At 38.8% G+C, this 22133-nt stretch overlaps 1 protein-coding gene across 3 annotated transcripts in view; it reads right to left on the reverse strand.

The window, feature by feature from the left end:
* The window catches only part of Cdkal1 (CDK5 regulatory subunit associated protein 1 like 1), a 572332-nt gene extending 551341 nt beyond the window's left edge, over window positions 1-20991 (reverse strand). For 2 of the 3 annotated variants that reach the window (XM_055619051.1, XM_055619049.1), the window contains exons 1-4: window positions 20916-20991; window positions 20306-20349; window positions 11307-11476; window positions 7602-7714 (exon numbers count right to left, since the gene is read on the reverse strand). In XM_055619051.1, coding sequence (XP_055475026.1) covers window positions 7602-7714; window positions 11307-11476 — 283 coding nt within the window. In that variant the 5' untranslated portion in view covers window positions 20306-20349; window positions 20916-20991. Of the gene's footprint in view, window positions 1-7601; window positions 7715-11306; window positions 11477-15169; window positions 15267-20305; window positions 20350-20915 lie in introns of all 3 variants that reach the window. The other variant, XM_055619050.1, reaches the window with a different exon arrangement.
* Between the last annotated feature and the right edge of the window lie 1142 nt (window positions 20992-22133).

Consider the following 22133-nt stretch of genomic DNA (forward strand, 5'->3'; position numbering starts at 1 on the left):
GAAAAAATTAGTTTGATCCAATGGAGTCTCACTGAGGATATAAATGACTCACGCCAGGCCTCACACCCAGCAGTAGATGGCCAACAAAAAACAATTCAGTAACGTTTTTGGAGGCTCTTTGATTCACAATGCTTTTTCCGGGTTGTTGTTGTTGTTGTTGTTTAACCTTATAGGTCCTCTGCATATATATTGATTTCCTCTTCTGTATTTTTATGGAATTTCTGTGTGTACAAATGTGTGTGTCTCTACATCTCTATGTTTCTTGAGCTTTTTCTCTGGTTCTTTTTCAGTCTGGTTCTCTTTCAGTTTGTTTTGTCCTATTCTGGTTTGTTTGTTTTTATTTTATCTAAGTTTAAATGCCTGTTTGTACCCTAATGAGAGAAAGGATGTGATTTGGGTGGGTGGAGAAGTGGGGAGGATCAAGAGGAGTTGCGGGAGAGGAAAACATAATCAAAATACATAGCAGTTTAAAATCTATTTTCGATAAAAAAATAAAATAAAAATTGCTTTCAATATCAGAGAGGGGAAAATGTGTTCTGATCTCCTACAACACTGCTCATCTTCCTCAACCTAAACCATCACCTCTTTGACTCTGCTGCCCTTTTTCATCTACCTTCCTGAATCCAAATGCCTGTAACTTAAGTCCTGCTTAGCTTTCAACATGGTATTTCCTGACTCAGGCTAGCAATTCCAGAAATCCAAGTATACGACTCCCACATCCCTTTCCCCTATAAGACAAAAAGTAGAGTGGACATGATTTTTCAACCTCACTACGTGAGAGGGGTCTCCCTTTACATTTAGTTATCTCCAAACTTTCCTCTCTCTCTTTCTCTCCCCTCCCTCTAACCCTCTTTCCCTCTCTCTCTATCCTTCCCTCCTCCCCACCCACCCCCCAATCTACAAATCCCAATTTTGTGAGCTGTTTCATTTTTTGTTGTTCGGGAAAATAAAGAGCAAGCTACAAAGCCTCATTAAGACTGCTAGCTCCCTCCTTCAGAGCTGAGTGTTGAAAAGAACTGACTATACCGCTCAGCAATCAGTGACCATGACCAGTGGCCATGGCCATCCTACTACAACGGTGTTTCCCTTTTTCTTCATCAGGACACACCTCCTAAAATGACTGACCCACTTCTACTGTCCCAGTGCTAGCACAGCCTTGCACAAAGGCAGCTTTGAACATGATTTTCAACTTCATAGCTGCAAAACATGACAAGCAAAACAGAATGTTTCTGAGTGTCAATTCCTGCAAATAATCTATTATGTGACAATTCCCACAGTCATTGGGGAAGAAGAATTATTGGCAAGTAACAGAAATACTTTTTTGAAGATTTGCTTTATTGCACTGTATCTGTACCAGTGTTTTGCTCCTATGTATACCTGCACACTGGATGTGTGACTGCTGCTGGCAGCAGAGGTCAGAAGAGGGCACTGGATCCCCTGAAACCCGAGTTGGACAGTTGTATAGCACCCATGCTGGTACTAGGAATTGAAGCCAGGTTCTCTGCAAGAACAGTAAGTGTTCTTAACCTCTGCGCCATCTCGCCAGCCCCCTAAGAAAGTACTCTCATATATTATTCATGTTTATTTTATGTTTGAGTGTTTTGCCTCAATATAAGTTTGTGCACTATGTATATCCAGTGCTGGTGGAGGCCAGAAAAGGGCATCAGATTCCCTAGAACTAGTTACAGTTGTGAACCAGCATATGGGTGCTGGAAAATGAATCTGAGTTCTCTGCAAAAGCAGCAATTGCTCTTAACTGTTAAGCTATCTCTCTAGCTCCATACAGTTCCTACTTTAATGTATGAGCACCTTTCTTTGTCATTATAGAACCATTTCTATGGCTAACTTCTGAGCCTTAGAATAATGCTATGACACAGTTCTATCAATACAGTGATGGTCTCCCCTTGCTCTATGGACACTTTGCTAACAATCAGAGTGAAAATCATTTGTATTGTAATTCCAAATATCCATGTTGCTGGATATTTGATTCCATTGTGAACCCCGAGATTGTGAACTGGAAAATTTTGTTTCTAATTATGGTATGGGTCAGTCTTTGATCCTAGAGCTTTCTGTTTCCTGTAAACAAGTACTTGGGTGGTTCAGCCCGAGCACACACCTTTACTCTAAGAGCTAAATAAAGTCAACCATAGGTCAAGAGGCAGAACAAACAACCAAAATGACAGGAAGTGAACATGGAAAAAAAAAAAAAAAGAGTAAGAGAAAGTCCAGAGGATGGATAGAGAGACACACAGTAAACAGAAAGGAGGGATAGTGAGTTGAAGGGTATTTAGGACAGCATGGAGAAGGAGAAAGGGCTTTTTCCTTCTGGGATGTGAGATGAATAGGTCAGCTTTCTCTGCCTCTCTGAGCTAGCAAGCTTTCACCCCAGCATCTGGTTCCTGAATCTTCATTAGTAAAATTGAATAATTGGTATCTTTATTTAAAAAACAACATTTCCAACTTTATCAAGGCATCACCTTTGGCTACAAAAAAATTCTCTGCAGAGAAATTTGAGTAAAATGTTTTTTGGGTTTTTTTTTTTTGCTAAATACATTACTTAATATATAATTGAATACCACATGATAAACTCATTATTAATGCAAAGTCAGAAACCAAAAAGATATATTAAATATCTTTAAAGCTTAGATTAATAAAAGTCCCACTTTTATTTTTTATTATAAGCTATATAAAATTAGCATCAGAAAAATTAGTATTTTATAAACTACACTACACTATCCAAATATAAATGATCCTGGTGATGAGATAGAACAAAGAGACATATGAGAAAAGATAGTTAACAGCCTATACAAAGATAAGGTAATAATCTTTTTCCACTGAATTTCACTTTTGTAATTGTTCTATTTTCTGTTTGGTTTTTGAGACAGGGTCTCACTGTATAGCTCTGACTGGCCTCAAACTCACAGCACTCCACCTGCCTCTGCCTCCCAGAGTGCTGGGATGATAAGCATACACCACCACAACAGGTTTCAAATGAACTTCATCAGAGACTCAAGAAGAATTCACAAATCAAAACTTTTCTTCTTGTGTTTCTATGGAGTTTCAATTGATTCTGTTTATAATTAAGGAGATAGAAATTGACCAGGCAGCTCTCCGTTGACATGGCTACCCAAAATAAAAGAAAAAACTCCAACTTTCAACTCTGCAATGAAATATACTGCCAATGTGCCAATGGTCCTCTTCCCTCACAAGGACCACACTTAAGACTCCTAAAAGAGATTTTTTTTTTTTTAATGTTGGACAACAAAAACTACTCTGCCAAAAGCTATTATTCATAGTAGATTTACTGCCAGGCACAGTCGCATACACCTATAATTCCAGTACAGGTGAGGCAGAGGCAGGTGGATCTCTGTGAGTCCAAGACAACCAAGGGTACACAGAGAAACCTTGTCTCAGAGAAAAAAGAAAAAGAAAAAAAAAAAAAAAAAAAGAGCCATTACTGAATGACTCTTAAAACAGAAACCCTGAGAGACCATATAGCCTGAGGGAAACCTGTAAGGCTGTGCAGACCTGTCTGAATCTCAGTATGAGCTCTGGTGCAAACTAGCTAGGTAGTTTCTGTCTCCATGTGAATTCCTGTTTCCATGTGTCTTCCTTCTCCAGTATCAATCTCATTCTAAAGCACAAAGTAGCCTCATGCCATTTAATTCACCTGTTACTTCAAAATCACATGTAAATATTTTACATGCACTAAGCTTTTCAGGTCACCTCCCTTTTCTACAGACATGTACAAAAATCCTCAGAGAACTAGCCTAAGCAAATGGAACATGTGTCACATTTTTTATTTCACTGTACACTGGAGTAGCTGACATCTATTGCTTTTACAGATTTTCATGCAAGCAATCTATTTTCCTTTTAAATTGTTTTCTTTGTTTTGTTTGAGAAAAGCTCTCTCCATATAGTCCTGACTGTCCTGGAACTCACTATATAGACGGCTGGTCTCAAACTCAAGAGATCTACCTGCAAATGCCTCTTTCTAATATTTGAAAAAAGAAAAAAATCCCTTTTAGGAGAGCTGGGACTAAAGGCATGCATCACCATGCCTAGCTTACTCTCTGTCTTAATATAATTTATTATGTAGGTAATCTTACTATGTTCATATGAGGTGACATCACCACAAGCTGGCAAAGAAAAGTGAGCTAAGCAAACATGCAACATTTGCTGTTGCTGCTATTTTTAAATAACTTTACATAACAAGCATTACTTCTGTCAACCTCAACACAAACATAAAAATTCATTTTAAAAATCTTCTAATCAGTAATGTGACCCTTTCATGTATCCTATACAAACATTTCCATACACAAATCATACATAAATCAAATAACCAACCTCAGCCACAAAAAGTTAAAGATACTTCGAGTGGGCAAAGCCCAGTATTCTATACACTTTCATCATTCTACTATCCTGTCTCTCCTACACCAACTACTTGTTTCACATACACATTTCCTTAAATCAACATAAAATGCTACATTTTAACCTGACAGGACAAAACATTACTAAAATATAAACTATAAAAGTTTTAAATACAGCAGATCTTACCTCCCTGTATCATAAAATAAAAAGAGAAAAATCATTAGAAATACGCATTGCCTAAAATAACCTCTAAGGATTTAACCAAGAATATAAAGATTCTTCTTTTTGTATCTCAACAAGACCCCAAGAATACACAGTATGTTCACAACATACCTGCAAAATGAATAAACTACATACAAAGATACAAAAAACCATCAAGAATTTAAAAGGCTAGCAATGTTTAAGCTTTCTGAAACGAGGACACCCAAGATAAACACTCAGTTATGACTTCCATTAGATTGTCCATAGCACACATTATCCTCATGTCCTTGAGGTCTCAACCACAGGGTGAACCATTCTACAGAGCAAAATGCATATGCAATACCCATGCACAGCAGGTGTAACTACACATTAACACAATTGTTAGGAAACACAGTGACCACCTACAGGACAAGGCAGTGGCTAGGAATTCTTTGATAGAACTGTACCATCAGAGACTCTACAGAGACCCAGAACACATAGAATTACTGCTACTCTGAGCTGAGGCCAGCCTGGTCTAGAGAAGGGAGACACTACGTCAAAAAAAAAAAAAAAAAAAAAAAAAGAATTAAAACTACTCTAAAAGAATTCTTCTAGGGCTGGAGAGATGGCTCAGCGGTTAAGAGCCCTGGCTGCTGTCCCAGAGGACCCAGGTTCAATTCCCAGCACCCACATGGCAGCTCACAACTGTCTGTAATTCCAGGATCCAACACCCTCAGAGACATCCATGCAGGCAAAACACCAATGTGCATAAAATAAAAATAAATAATTTTTTTAAAAAAAAAGAATTCTTCTAGAACTTTTCCCAGAACCAATTATAAAAAACAAAAATGCACCCATCTAAAAATCCCAGTACTCACTTGGGAAACCTAGGCAAGAGTATTGCTACAAGTTTAAGGCCAGCCTGGACTACAGAGTCAGAAAAAAATAAAAGATAAAATGTCTATTGTTAACTAAAGCAGCACTGTTCAATACCATGTCCCAAATCTTATTCACAGGTCATTTGTTTCTAACATTTCATGTGTGAAGACAAGATGATTTACCACAAATGAAGACACTGGAAATAATTTAGCAAGATCTCCAAAAGAAATAATTCAGAAACAATAACCAGAACCTTACTAGGGATGGAAGTTCAGCATATAAAAATTGCTTCCTTGAAGAATGTGTTCTTGGAATTTAGGCAATCAGATTACATTTCTGCTTCTTTTTGAGACAATGCCCCACTCCACAGCCCCGGCTACCTACAACCCACGCTCCCCCTGCCTTGGCCTCACAAGTACCTGCGAGCCCAGCCAGACCCTATTTCTTTAAAAAAACAAAACAACAACTACAAAAAAAAAAAAAAAAAAACCTTTGTTCTCATGAGGAAAAGTTCACCTACTTGCCACCTTGCCAATTTAATTCTATGATTTCCCATTATCCTTGATACTAATTCATTGTTCTGGGTGATGTTTGTTAGGGGAAAACATCATTGTCCCCTTGGGATCTCCTCCATGGGTAGAGTGCTTGCTCCAGGCCCTGGGTTCCATGCCCAGCACTGTACAAATACAGGCAGAAGAACAGAAATTCAAGGTCATCTTCAGCTACCTAGTCTGAATTCCTGTCTCAAAACAATTTAAGTTATTACCTTTTTCTCCAAAATGAAAAATAGTAGAAAGAAATAAGTAACAACTACTCTATCTTTATAAAAGTTTTACTGCAGAATAATTATGTGCTGGACTCAGTTACAAGCAGCAATTTCAAGTGTCTTAACCCACATCATTTTTTTTCACCTAATAGTAAAATGTCTACAAGTAGCTATTAAGAAGTCTTTACTTCTGCATAAACTGTTTCCAATAAATTCTGTATTCAGCACATGAGATCTAAATTTTACATCTATGTTATATTCATTGTTATTTCAAGCCCATACTTAATTAATAAAAACAATTTAAATTAATATTTCAATAAGATCCCACTATTCCATAATAATCAAGAAAACTGACATCAGTAATTCAGAAACCATGCAAATTATGTTTCAAATCTAAACTTGAGGTCTACAGACAGTAGATACTACAGACAGAGGGATATAGGTCAAGAAAGAGATGTTTAGCATAGGTAAAAACTCAGTAAATAACAGTGGAAAGAAAGAAAAAAGTAGGGCTGTGGATGTCTCAAGTACAAGTCAGCAACCTGGATCTGCAGAACGCACAGTGCACATATGCACAATAAGTATGAAGCTAGACTATCCTGGTAGTATATGCCTTTAATCCCAACAGAGGCAGAAGGACCAATCTCTGGGATTTCAATGTCTGCCGGTCAACACAGAGTTCCAGACCAGCCAGAGCTACACAGTGAAACTCTGTCCAAAAAGAGAAAAAGATATATATATGTATGTGTGTGTGTGTATAAAGCTGTATCAGATCATCCTTTATGTAATTTAATGCCAAAATTGTACTGCTATATGTAAAATAAATATAGCTTCATAAAAAATAAAATAAAAATTGATACATGGGACTGGAGATATGTCTCAGCATGGGTGCTCTTCCAGAGGACCCAAATTTAAGTCTTGGCACCTTATATCTGTCTGTAACTCCAAACCCAGAGCATCTAATGCCCTCATCTTGGCCTTATGTGAACCTTCCTGTACCTTTTTGCTTCAAAATAAAAGGTTATAAGATTACTTTAAAATACAACAACTAGGGCAAGTGAGATGGCTCATTGGGTAAAGGCAACTGTGACAAGCCTCACCATGGAGTCCCACATAGGAGAATGAGAGGTCTCCTCTCCTGTAGCTGTCCTCTGACCTCCATATGTGTACCACTGCACATACATGTGTTATAAACAAAACACAATCTAATACAAACAAACAAGCAAACATAAAAGTCACAAAATATATAACCAGTTATCTAATAATACATAGTAGTTATTAATGTTCTACCTTCAAATCATTAAGTTACTCTAAAATACCCTTAAATTGCTGGGGCTAGACAACCTGTCTCTAAAATCTGCAACCCTGAAATTTAATCAATAAAATACATTCTGGATCTCATTACCTGTAATTTTATAGCCATAGGCAGCAAGCTGTCCAGCCATGTATTCTCCATCTGAATTATTATGTGAGCAGCCCCATGTTCGTATCCAAATTTTCTGTATGCCTGGAATAGTGCTGTTAAGTAATCAATTAAAACAAAGTGAGTATTTGAAAGTGGTTTTGAAGATAAAAGCCACTAGCTGACTTTAGGGCACATTACACAAAAAACAATTCACAAGCTAGTTACAAAATGCATCAAATTATTTTAAAATTTGCCGTTACAACAAAACTCTAAAATCAAGGGACAGTGAGCTAGCTCAGCGCTTGATCCCTGGAAAGCATGTGAAAGTAGAAGGAGAGAACCGAATCTACAGACTGGTTCTCTGACTTCACACATTCAACATGAAGGTCAGGGTCACACTTTGTACTGGCTTGTCTTGTCAGATAACACAAGCTAGAGTTATCTGAAAGGAAGAAACTTCAATTGGGAAAATGCCCCCATAAGATCCAGCTCTAAGGCATTTTCTTCATTATTGATTGATGGGGAAGGCCCAGCCCATTATGGGTGGTGCCATCCCTAGGCTAGTGGTCCTGGGTTCTATAAGGAAAACAGGCTGAGCAAGCCATGGGGAGCAAGACAGTAAGCAGAACTCCTGCCTCCTGCATGGCTTCTGCATCAGCTCCTACCTCAAAGATCCTGCCCTGTTTGAGTTCCCTTCCTGACTTCCTTCAATGATGAACACTGAGGTGAAAGCATAAGTTGAATACACCCTTTCCTCCCCTACTTGCCTTTTGGTCACAGTGTTTTGTCACAGCAAAAGAAAACCTAACTAAGACTTATACACATTATGCACAAAGACAAAATAATGGTAAGTATTTTAAAACTAAAATCTAGATAAAATAACCTCAGAATCACAAGAAGAATCTCTATATTGAAACAATGTGCTTTTGCTTGCCTTCTCACTAAATTTCAGTACTGGAAATGGGTTATCTCTAAATGAGTTGTTGGCCAAAGAGTCCTGTGGGAACCCCAAAACAACCCAGGCTATTGCCAAGACCATAGTACTATAGATTGTTCTCCACAAGCTTATGGTAAGGCCCTACTGCTGAAGAAAACACATACATAAATCTCTAGCATAGAGAAGTCCAGTTGGTGCTTACCTAGAGCCTTCACCCCTTCTGACTAAATGTCTATGGTACTGGAAGATACTGTGCATACTACTAAAGAAGGGTAAGTACTAACTGAGCTACAAATTCTCCCACCTACAGCTCCCTTTGGGTACTGCATATCAGGTATCCTACATATCAGATATTTACACTACCATTCATAACAGCAAAATTACAGTTATGAAGTAGCAATAAAATAATTTTATGTTTGAGTGTCACCACAACAGAAGGAACTGTACTAACGGGTCACAGCATTAAAAGTTTGAGAACTAGTACAATAGAATAGCACAAGGTCTGTGGTACAAATCAACTAGTATCTGATTGGATTTATGGCCCACTCCATAGATCAAACACATCCCCAACACTATTCAGGTAACCAACAACCTGAGACTAGATAGGCCAGGAACCTAGGGTAAAATCAAATACTGCTGCTCTGCTAAAAGAATGTAGCAATAATGACTCCTAATGACATTTCCGCTATATTCATAGATCAGTGCCTTTTTGTTCTAGCTTACTATATTTTATTTTTATTATCATACCTTAGAAGCCTGTTTGTTTTCTCATGAGAGAAAGAGGTTGGATCCAGATAAGATGGGAAATTGGGAGAAACTGGGAGGAGTAGTGGGAAGGGAAATCATAACCAGAATATATTATATGGAAAAAAAATCCATTTTCAATAAAAGGAAAAAATAATTTCAAAAAAAAAATTCAATTAAAAATAAATAAATAAACAAACAAATAAATAAATAAGTAAATAAATAGATGGATGAATAAATAAATAAATAATGTCCTTTTGGATCCATGTGAAGGTTTAGCAGGTAAAGGTGCCTGCCACCAAGCCTGATGACCTGAGTTCAATCCCAAGATCCACATGTTAGAGGAAGAGAACTGACTCCTACAAGTTGACCTCTGACACTTACTTACATGCTTCAGAACATGTGTTCAAGCATACCCACACACATAAATAAATAAAATGTTACTTTTAAAAATTTTACATACAAATAAAAAATGTCCTTTCAAGCTGAGTGGTACACACCTGTAATCCCAGCACTTAGAAAAGAGAAGCAGGAGGATAAGAAGCTCAGGGTCATCACTGGACCCAAGTGACAAGAGATCTTGACTCAAGAAAAGGTCTTCTCTGGACCGTAGTCTTAGTTCCTACCACCCACACCTCCTAACCACTGATTCAGCTGAAAGTCACACACAGGCACAATCGCACAGAAAGGGCAGCAGCAGTAGTAACACCCAAAGAAGAAGGAAAGCTGAGGAGATGGTGAGGTCCTTAAAGCTCTGCCCCCAAGTAAGACAACCTGACCAGGGAGGATGGGACTCCCAGCACCCAGATAAAAGTCAGGCGGAGAAGCAGGCATCTGTAACCCACAGCATGTTGGCAGAGAAGACAGAAGAATCACTGGAGCACACAGGCAGCCAGCCCGGCAGAACGGATAGATGTACCTTCCATGAGAGTTCATCTCAAGAAATACGGTGGAAAGCAATCAAAGATGCCTGATCTGATCTAGGGTATGTTCACATACACCATACATACATGTGCACACAGGCACCTGCATACTCTCAATGAACACATACACATGTACACAACACAAAAATATATATAAATAAAAAAAAACAAAGTCTGATGACCTATCTGCTTGCAGACTCTTAAAACACTAATTGCAATCTTTATCCATTTAAAATTTACAGACTAAAAATAATCAAAATTGAAAGTTACCCCATGATTCAAGTTACTCTATTCACAGGTTTCTAAAGGATTTATTTAGGAATTAAAAAAAAAAAAAAAAGAAAGAAAAGAAAAAAAGAAAAAGACTCTCTTAGATTGTCCTAACAATTTATAAGTAAACAGAAATGACAACAAAAACATGCTTGAGATAAATGTGACAAATTCCACTAACTAAAACATTCTAGATGCACAGACTTAAAAAGCTCAATAATCTAAACGAAGTAATCATTAAACCTGCCCACAATTACTAGATAAACAATTAGGAGCTAAAACTACACAACTATGCGATCGTTTCTATAGTATCATGTTAGACTCCTACTGCCTAGAATCCCACCACAATAGTATAAACAGGACAATGACTTTCTGTGCCCGGTGCCTTTGTCTGATCCTCAAGCATTCATTAATATGCTAAAAATAATCACATGTCCAAAACACTACTATCAAATAGGAATCACAAATTTCAATAAAATTTTTTAATTTGCAATTACAACAGATTTATACCAACTATAATAAAAACAATCCATAATGTCCTATCACCTTCCTTCAGTGTTTTGTTCTTAATTAGTTCTTAGAAAATTCTCTAAAATGTATTTTGATCACGTTCATTCTCCTAGCCCCTTCTACACCTACTCCCATCCACTTGGTTATTTTTCATTTTTTAACCTCTTGCCAGATTTGAAGTAATTCAATTTTTGTGAAGCCCTGTATTTCCAACTAAAAATACAACATGCTTAAAACTGGAGCTATTGCATATATGGTGGAGTTCAGCAGTGGCAGCCTCTCCCTGGCATGGAAGTGGGTGTCATTCTGAAGAATGCTTACCTGTCACTTGGTGGCATGGGCTCCTCTTGCAAGTATTTTTGGGTATTGCGCTTTCGTACTTTAGGAAACACATGTTTTCTTGAGAAATGTCTGTCTTGTGGGTTTGAATCTTCCTGTGACATGATATCTTCTATATCATCCAGCAGCACATCGCAAGATGGAGAAGGCATCTTTTGCAGCACATAAAAAAGTTACAAATAGCATGAGCTTAGCACTCCAACCTTATCTCTCCAACCTTGAATCTAACTGACTCTTTAAAGTCTTAGTTCACAGAAAACATTAGAGGATAAGCCCACATAAACAACTGTGCAAGTCCTGCAGACAGTGGAACATCCCAGAATTGATCTGAAACTGTTATAACTTATACCATGAAGGGAAAAGTAGGACAGGATCTTTTCATAAGAAAGGAAACTGAAAGCCAAACAACTCATATCAGCCCCTGCTGCTGAGGCCAGTGACCAGCAAGGCCTCTAGTGCTGTGAGGAAATCACAAGCATAGCCTTCTGAAGGAATTGGTCTACCTGCCTTTAAGACCAACTGGTAAGGCTGGAGAGATGGTTCAACAGATAAGCGAACTTATTGCTTTTGTAGAAGTCCCAGGTTCAGTTCCAGTACCCACATGAAGGCTCACAACCAACATGCCCAGCTCAGGGGATCTGGCAACTTCTGATCTCCTTGGGGCCCATGCACACTTTTGGTCCACATACATGCATACAGGCAAAACATGCAAATACATAAGTTATATATAGTGAGTCATACACATACACATACACTGGAGAACTCTGCCAATCAAAACTAGTACTAGTAAACACTTACAAAATATTACTCTAATATTAAAACCAAATAAAGACAACACACAAAAAAGAAAACTACCAGCCAATATCCCTGACAAACACAAATGTTAAAATCACAAATAAAATACTTGCAAACCAAACACAGGTATATATCAAAAAGATTAATTTGGTTTTATCCCAGAGATACAAAGATGGTTCAGCATACATTAAGTTAATAAATATAATAAATTATATAAATGAACTTAAAAATAAAAATCACGTGATCATCTCAACAGATACACAAAAGCCTTTGACAAAATCCAACATGCTTTCATGATAAAAGTCCTAGAGAAGGAGATAGAGAGATAGTTTATCAAATAAGAAAGCCTGTTGCTCTTGCAGAGGACCTCAGTTCCATTCCCAGCATCCACATGGTGACTCAACTCCAGTTTCAGAGAATCTGATTCCCTCTTCTAAACTCCAAGGGCACAAGGCATACATGTGGAGCACATATGTACATGCAGGCAAAACATTTATACATATAAAATAACCATGAAGAAAAAGGAATAAATTGAGGTTGAAGCTTAGTAGTAAAGAGTCTGGGCTGCATGGCAGTTCAGTATCCAAGTGGGTTCCATTGTAATAGGAACAGGGACTGTCTCTGACATGAACTGATTGGCCTGTTCTTTAATTACCTCCCCCTAAAGGGGAAGCAGCATTACCAGGCCACAGAAGAAGATAACTCAGCCACTCCTGATGAAACCTAATTGACTAGGATCAGAAGGAAGGAAAAGAAGTCCTCCCCTATCAGTGGACTTGGGGAGGGGCATGCATGCAGAGGGTGGAGAAAGGGAGGAATTGGGACGGGAGGAGGGAGAGAACCACAGGGGGGACACAAAGTGAATAAAGTGTAATTAATAAAGGAAAAAAAAGAGTCTGGGCTGGTAAACACTGTGGTATCTACCACCTATTAACTTTCCTCATCAGGTCTTTTGAGCCAGTCTTAAGACTATATATCATCAGCTGGGCTCAGTGGCACATGCCTGTAATCCCAGTGCTCAGAGAGACAGAGACAGGTGGATCACTCTGAGTTCCAGAACAGCCAAGCCTACACAGAGAAACCCTGTCTCAATAAAACCAAAGAGAGAGAGAATAACCTGCCTTCAAGCCTATCTGATGAATTTCTCTTTTATTCATTTATAAAAGTCCCATCTTTCTGTTCATATCATTCAATTAACAGAGTGGCTTCCTATCAGGCCTATTTTTGCACCTGGTATTTGTAATGTACATTTTAAAACTTTAACAGATTATGAGTCATCATTTAAACCTCTATTTAAATCTCATCCACTTTTATAGTGTTAGTAAGAGGAAAAAAGAGTGAGATGAGCACCCACCCTTAAGACTGTTATGGTAATGAGCATGTCACATGGTCAGTCAATCCCCACCTTTCCTAGACAGTGATTGGTTCAGTCAGTCACAACAAGCCCAGCCATCCAGAAAGGACTTTTACACAACAGCTGACAGAAGAGATGGCTTCACTTTTCACTCAACTGGCTGTCAACTGGAGGTACAGGCTGTCTTTCCTGGCACAGAGAAGGCACCTACTTAAGGAGAGAAACCTAGCAGGAGGTACAGACACAAAGAGCTGGACTGACAGCATTTAACCACAGTGCACAGACTGGGACTGTGAAGAACTGCAGGAAAGCAATTTTTCACTGACCTTAGGAATTTTCTTAACAAACTCTTAAAGAAGAGAAGTGGGTCTGAAAAATAATAATAATAAAGGCCCAACACATACCTCAACCCTCCTACATCCCACACACAGAGATACTTCCTTCTTTTACTGGAAAATGATTTTTCTGCCTTGTGCTCTTCCTTCCAATCTGTCACTGAGTAAACTGCTATAAGCCTACTACTCTCCAGCTTGAGCATGAAGGCCTGACAATGCTCCCTTCTCCCTGCATTATCATGAGCTGCCTCTCTACTGAAAATTCACTACCTGGAAGCAAGCATTCTGTTACTTCTTCCATTGAGAAGACAAAAAAAAAAAAAAAAAAAGAAACCATCTTCTTAGCTCCCCTACAGTTATCTCATTTGAAGAAAAGCTTCTTTAAGAGTCATCTGTGTAAAAGAAACTTATTTGCCTGTTTCAGCTGTTGTCTCGGGGGCTTACCCCCTCTGTCTGCTAACCTAGGACTAGTCCTGGAAGCTTCTAGCCTCCGAACAATCAAACCTAGGCTTAGAATGTTTTCAGACTCTAAGACTTACTGCTTAATAAGCTCACCCTTTCTTGTTCTTTCTGAGCTCATAGCTGGTTGGTTCAATTCAACTGTCTGACTCAAACTTCTCTCCCAGCAAATTTATTCAATCTGGCCTTTCTCACAGCCTCTGAATTGTTCTGCTTGGCCTCAAACTAACTCCAGCAATCTTTTCTAATCTTCTGGCTCCTTCTCTTTCTTTGGCTCCTTCTGTCTTCACCTGTGTCTAACCTGTGTTCTCTCCCTGCAACCTCTCTCTATTACTGTCCCAGTTAAACTGCCTCCTCTCTCTCCTCTTTCTCTCTCTCTCTCTCTTCATTGCCTATTAAGTAGCTTCCCTTTCCCCTTTCTTCTCATGAGAATTGGGTGCATCCTATTCCATCAACTCGTTCTCTGATTCGTCACCTTATCTGCCACTCAATTAGGCATCACTTTCAAACATGGGTGCTTCATTCTATAAACTATCTTTACCTTCATTGTTTTGGATTAAAGAATCTACCACCACACCTGGACCTAAGCTTTTCCTTACCTGACACTTGCTTTATACCAGGCTGGGCTTAAACCCATATCTGCTTTGCCTCTGTCTCCTGGATTCCAGCCAGATCATATAGACCTAGAAGGTCTTTGGATGTGACCTCTTGCCAGAACAGTCATGTTCCGAATTAAAATTCCTCTAAACATCTGTATTTCCACATTGATCCCCCACCTCCATTCAGACTGTAGCCATCAATCATCCATAATTGTCTGATTTCAATGGCATGCAAAATGATATACAATAATTGATTCTCAGGCATTTTATGAGACACAATTTGCAGCATATGACAGAACCAACCTCCCTCCATAGGCATCAGGATGCCACTCTCCTAGGCCTCCTAACCACAGGCCACCCCTCGTGTCTTTCTCTTGCTGCTCAATCCAGCTTCTTCACCCTGGAATAGAGCAAGGTTCCATTATAGGAGTTCCTTCTCTACAGTCACTGCCTGGTGATTTCATCACTCTGAGGCCTTGAAATACCAACACTGTGTTTATATAACCAGCCTGCTCTTCCCCTGAACCTCACACTCAGATGTTCAACCGCTTATTGCACATCACAGCCTGGGTGCCTCATGACAAAGCAAACTTTACAGGTCAAAAACAGAACTCCTGGTCCTCTCCCTATCTCCTAGAGCACCTCACAGCTTTCCCTTTTTCCTTTAAAGGCAATGCAAGATGCTAAGGCGCAAAACACTAAAATTATTCCCAGCTCCTTTTTGCTCTCTCCCTAAATCCAAGCCACCAATAAAATTCTATTGGTCTCTTTCAAAATACACTGAGACTCTGCTGGCGACCATTCCCACACATTTGATATTCATGACCCAAGCCATCACTTTTAAATATTTTTATTACATGTATGGTGAGTGTTGGAGTGCAGGAGTGCTGGGGCAGACTTGGCATGTGCCATGGTATCTGTATGAAGTTCAGAAGACAACTTGCAAGAGTCACCAAGCCCCTTACTACATCCCCATATTTGCAATCACCCTTTCCTAATCTTGTTTTTGTTGCTGTTATTGTGTGAAGTTTTATTTGTTTGGTTGTTTGTTTGTTTGTTTGTTTGTTTTCCTTTTTAACTGCAGTACTTAGTCACCTGCCCAGATGTGTTTTACTCTCCTTCTGTTAGAATACATAGTCAGTAAGGGCACAAACTTTGTGTGCTTTGCTCACTGTTTATCTAAGGTACATGAAACTGTATCTAACAGCCTGCAGCTTTTCACCACAGACCATCCATGGGCCTGGCTACCTCTGAGCTACTTTTCTCTTTGCTATAAAAAGGTGATTATTTTGGCTCATAATTTGAGAAGATACAGTCCATCCAGAAAAGAAGGTTTCATGTTATTAGGTGGCTATTACATTGTATCTAGTCAGGAAAGGGAGAGATGAATGCTCATGCTCAGCTGGCTTCCTCCATTTATACTTCTTAACCAGTCTTAAAATCTAGCCCATGGTGCTACCCTCCTTCAGTTTGGTCAGTAAAGATGACCCATCACAACTTCCCACTGTTGGGACTGTTGGGACTGTAGTCAGTCTGTGTAAGCCTAACCACTTGCAAGGCTTACTGGAGTACAGGCCTTTTCCCAACCACCTTGGCTACAATGACCACAATGCCAAGGGCACACAATCTAACTTTGTAAGTAGGCTGCATTTTTCTTCACGGAACTAACTACCTGATATCACAGATAACGGCACTTCTTTCAAACTGTAACCTAACATTAATAAGCAGTAAATCGTCATCTCACCTTCACTGCCAACAGCTCCAACAATGCTAGCACACAGCAAGCATTTCATATTTAATGACTAAATACATGGATAATGCTTGATAATGGAACTCAAGTAATCTTTCCATAACACAACAGAAAATTCTTACATGGGAAGGGAATCTTCGATAAAAACTTAATCCCTTGGGTTTCTTCTATCACTATTTGGTTTTTCAAGACAGAGTTTCTCTGTATAACAGAGCCCTGGCTGTCCTGGACTAGCTTTGTAGACCAGGCTGGCCTCGAACTCAGACACCCTCCTCCCAGTGGCTCCCCAGTGCTGGTATTAAAGGCATGTGCCACCACACCTGGCCCTCTTCTATCACTATTATCCTACACAGTAATAGTGAGAAAGGCTAAAGCCAGAGAGAACCTCTGAATGTTACTGATAACCACTGAAGGATTGCGCATAATTAAATGGCGTTTTAAAAGTCGAAGTTTCTTTCTAAAAGTTATACAATTTTTACATCTTATAAGTAACTGTGCATAGATCCATTGAAGGAAAATATAATTTAAAAAACCAGAGATAAAAGAAGGCAATACCTAAATCACTTGGTATAGAGTTAGGGAGCCTGTCGAGTACATTATTTACAAAGTTAGCATCCAATGAAGCTAAAGGATTTGTAAACTGACAGAATCAGGTTTAGACCTCTCAATACAATGCTTTTCCCATACACTGGGAAAGCACAAACCATGTAAAAGTTTAATGTAACACTGAGGACTAAATATATCCCAGAAAACAGAAGACTTATTTAAGAAAATGGTCAATAAAAACAGGATCAAATGCTCAACTACACAAACACTAAATAATTAAACAGTGACTTATCTATCATCTACCTTGATGAGAAATTAGATTGGCAATATCCTTATGGTTCCCTAAAAGCATGGCACATCTAGTATACTCTTTCTGTGGAGCCACCTGCCAATACCTCTCAAACTTTACAAAACATACATCTTTCATGTAGCAATTCAATTACTAGACTTTCACTCTAAGAAGCCAAACAAATGTAATGTAATACAGACATTCCTTAACCTGACTGCATAGCATAATCACTTTCACAATCTCATTCTTCACTATGAATAAGCTAAACTTTTTATACATCACACAAGCTAGAAGATAGAAAGCTTTAAGTCCTCACAAACATTTAAGTATCATGAAAATGAATTTTAGGAAAATAAAGTAACAGTTAAATAAGGCAAAAAAGGCTTCTTAAAAATTCTTCTCAAAAGAACAAAAAGTCAAGTTTCATAGAAGGATAAAGATAGAAAAGATAGAATATGGTAGAGTAGTGGTTCTTTACATGGGTGAATTCTTAAGGGACTTTTCATAATATCAAATACCCAGAATGATGAATTTCCAGTAACAACAGTCCTAGATCTTGAGGGCTCATTCTGGTTCCCTAAGGAGCTTTTGCAAATTACTACCAACAATATGAGTTCAAGAGGGAGAGGAACAAATGAAAGAGGAAAGAACAGAGCAAATGACCAACAACTAAGCCCTCGGCCAGCTGAATTACTATCTAGGAACAGAACCTAAGCATCAATATGTTACTCTAAACTCCCAGCAATTCTCTTATATGCAGCCACAACTGCAAATCAATGTGCAACATTAGTAGTTTTCACAACGTAATTCCCAGAAGAGCCAGAGTAGCATCGGGTGGAACTAAACAAAGTCTTATTCCCTCACCATAGCCACGCTGAATCAGGTATTCTGAATAAAGCCAGGATCAACACACCCTCCAATAATTTTGTTTGATAGTCACTGTTCTGGAGTTATTACTTCATAAAAACTGACTAGAGAGTGTGTCAAAGAGATGTTACTGAATCAAGTGATTTTAATGGGAAAAAGAGCAGTCTTTTCAAAAAATGATACTAGAACAACCAGACAGCCACGCACACAAAGAAATGTACCTGGAGCCTCATCTCACCTCATACTCGGAAATTAGCTCAAAGGGGGCTAAAGACCCTAATATTATGAAAGTCTTATAACTATAACAAGTGTAAATTTTCCCAATTAGACACTGGTTTCTTAGTTATGACACCAAAAGCACAAGCAGCAAAAGGAAACAACAGGTTAGACTTCATCAAAATTAAAATGTTTGAGTCAGACACAGGGGCACATGCTTGTAATTCTGGCACTTGGGAAGTAGAGGCAGGAAGATTCAAGTATTAAAGGATATCCTCAGATACAAATCAAATTTGAAGCTAAACTGGGCTATGGAAAACCTGTTCTCAAAAAGAAAAATTATAATAATAGTAATAATTTTTATGCTTCAAGGACAACATGAAGAGCTGAAAAGACAGCCCAGGCAGCATGAGAAAACAGAAATTCATATAATATGATATGCGCCTCATGTCAGAGTAAATAAAGAACTCAAAAATACAAACAACCCAAACTAAAATATGGGAAAGGGATTTGAACAGACATATTTCCAAAGAACACATATAAGCATCTGATAAGCACAGGAGAGCCACCAATACAATTAAACATGAGGGAAAGACCATTCAAACCCACAAAAACTTCGCACTCATGGGGACAACCAGAATCAGAAAGGCAAGTAACCATGCTAAGAGCAGTGAGTCACATCACACAGGGAGAGAAAAATAATCAGGCCTGGCATGGTGGTGCACAGCTTTAACATCAGCACTTGGGAGCTTTGTCTACATACTGAGTTGCAGACTAGCCAGGAATATATATTAAGACAATGTTCTGTTTTTCTTTTCTTTCTTTTTTCCTTTTTTTTTTTTTCTTTTAACTTTTGGTTTTTTGGGACAGAGTTTCTTAGCGTAGCCCTACTGTCCTAGGCTCTCTCTGTAGACTAAGCTGGCCTTGAACTCAGAAATATCCGCCTGCCTCTGTCTGCTGAGTGCTGGTGTGGGTCACCACAACACCACAATAGGCAACAATGTTCCAAAAATTAAAAAAAGAAAGAGAGAGAGAAAAAAGAAAGATAATTTAGCTATGAGCGATACAGAAACAAACCTTCAAGAATGTAATATTTGGCCTGGAGAGATGGTTCAACAGTTAAGTGCACTGATTGCTCTTCCAGAGGATCTGGGATCAATTCGCAGCACCCATACAGCATCTCACAACTGTCTGTAACTCCAGGATCTGACACTCTCACAAAGATATAAATGCAGTAAAACACCAGTGCGCATAATATAAAAAATAAACTGTTTTTAAGAAAAAGCGAGCCAGACACAGTAATCCTATTATTACCTGTAATCCTAGAATTCTGGGAGGCAGAGGCAGGCAGAGCTCTGTGAGTTCAAGGCCAACCTGGCCTACAAAGTGAGTCAAGGACAGCCAAGGCAACACTGAGAAACCCTATCTCAAAAAACAACAAAAAATAAAATAAAATAAAATAAAAAATAAAAAGGAGAAAGAGAGAGCCGTATTTAACTGCCAGGTAGAGAAATAGGATATACAGAGACTAAGAAACAGCCAAACAAGAAAATCGATGTGCCACAAACAGCAAAGGAAGAGAACAGGTCCATGCTACTTAATGAAAATGAAGGATTAAGGAAAAAATAAAAAAATGTCTCTCCGCTTTAGCTATATAGAAATCTAGTTTTCACAAAATGATGGTGACTAATTACTAAGAAGTTGGGACATCTTTTCATACTCCAATGCCAGAGTGATCACTCAAACGTAAAAGATTTTTAAAAACCAATACCTTGATTATCTGAAATCGCTCTCAGGTCCTCTTGAAAGACGAATCTGGAAAATTAAAATTAATTAGAAATTGAAAGTATCCTGGGAGTTCACAGAAGACCTCTTTACAACTTCCTAAACAAATAAAAATGACGCGCCTGGCCACTATGAAAACTGTTACCCCGCACTGCAATGCCTGGGCACAGTGTAATTCGCCAGAAACAAGTGTTGTCTTGAGTACAAAAAGTTTTCTAAGCAAAGGGGCGAAGCAAAAAAAAAAAAAAAAAAGGGGGGGGAGTGACCTGCCCTTATAACCCAGCTTCAGTATAAAACCCTCATTTACCGAAATTCTCACCACGTAGCACAAGTACACTCACGAGAAAAAGTGAGGAAAGAAACGAGGCTAGACCAGACGTAAGTCCCTGACTACGCCAGCATCACCTGCGGCCGCTCCGGGCCTCCGAGTCCCCGAGCCAGCTGCAAAGTCTTTTCCAAACTGCGAAAACAAGAGAGCGATCGGCCCAAAGAGGAAAAATCTGTGGAAATGAGGCTCCGCCAAAAAAAGTAGCGCGGCCCACAGTCGCTGGGTATTGGTACATTTGTCTCGAGTATCCACAAATCCGCAGACTCACCTGTCCAAAGTGAGAGAAACACCACTCGCCACTGTCAGGAAACTGCACAGACTTCAGATGGAGCGCGCCATGACACTTGTATCCCGCCGGGCTTATTTGCGCATGCTCCGCGACGGTGGCCGGGAGAGGTCCAAATGAGTCATTGTTTCAAGTTTGCGTTTGGTATTAATTTTGTAATTGTTGCTAAATTCTTCTACAAAGGAAGACAAAAATACACTCCTACGTCATTATGTTCTCAAAGTGGCTTATCAACTAACTACTGCTGAGATGTTATAACCTGTCCTGCACAGTTTTAATATAAACATTAACAGAAATTAACATAAACATCTTGCCATTATTGCTATTCTTCATTCACAAAAAAAAAGAAGCTTGAAAATTTAAGTACTTACCAGAGTAATTACGTCGCAATAACCCTTTTCATTACATCCATTACATTTTACCAGTTTCCTCCTTTTCTGTCTGTCTGTCTGTCTGTCTGTCTACCTACCTATCATCTCCATCTCCTTTGAGACAGCATCTCTCTATACAGCCCTGACTGACTATCTTGGCACTCACTATATGAACAGGGATAGCCTCGACCTCAAAGAGATCGGCCTGCCTCTACCTCTCAAATGCTGGAATTAAAAGCATGTACCACCATGCCCGGCTAATTTCCTTCATTTCTATGGAAAATCACAGGCAAGGAATGGTTGTTCTACTGAATAACACAAGTCATTTAACACCAAGCAATTTAAATGGGGGTGCTCTTTGTTTCTAGGAAAACTTGGGGGTTCTTGTTTTTATTTGCTTGGATTCAAAATAATAATGATAATATTAATATTCATAATATTAATAAAGTCTTAATTAGGTAGTCCATCCTCAAGCTCTTGCTCCTGCTGCCTGCCTCTGCCTCCTACTACTGACCCACCACATTAGACTTACATTTCTGCTTCTGCAGAGACAATTAAGCCTAGGCAGTACAATTTCATTTAGTAATCCCATAAGAATACTTGAGAAGAAACCCTTATGCTTTCTTTACCAGTAATGCATAATTTTAAATACAGCGAAAAGAAAAGAATGATATGAAAAATACAGACTAAAATCCTTATGTTTTCAGAGTGATGCAGATTTTTGTTGAAGGGCAAGTGGTTTGGGTTTGATCTCTTTGAGGTTTTAACAGTCCCTATATTGGGGCCCGGGGACTTTTGCAGGCTAAGCAAGCACTGTACCACTGAGCTA

This window comes from Psammomys obesus, unplaced genomic scaffold (genome assembly GCF_907164565.1).
Source record: "Psammomys obesus unplaced genomic scaffold, mPsaObe1.curated_primary_1811, whole genome shotgun sequence".
Classification (NCBI taxonomy): Eukaryota; Metazoa; Chordata; class Mammalia; order Rodentia; family Muridae; genus Psammomys; species Psammomys obesus.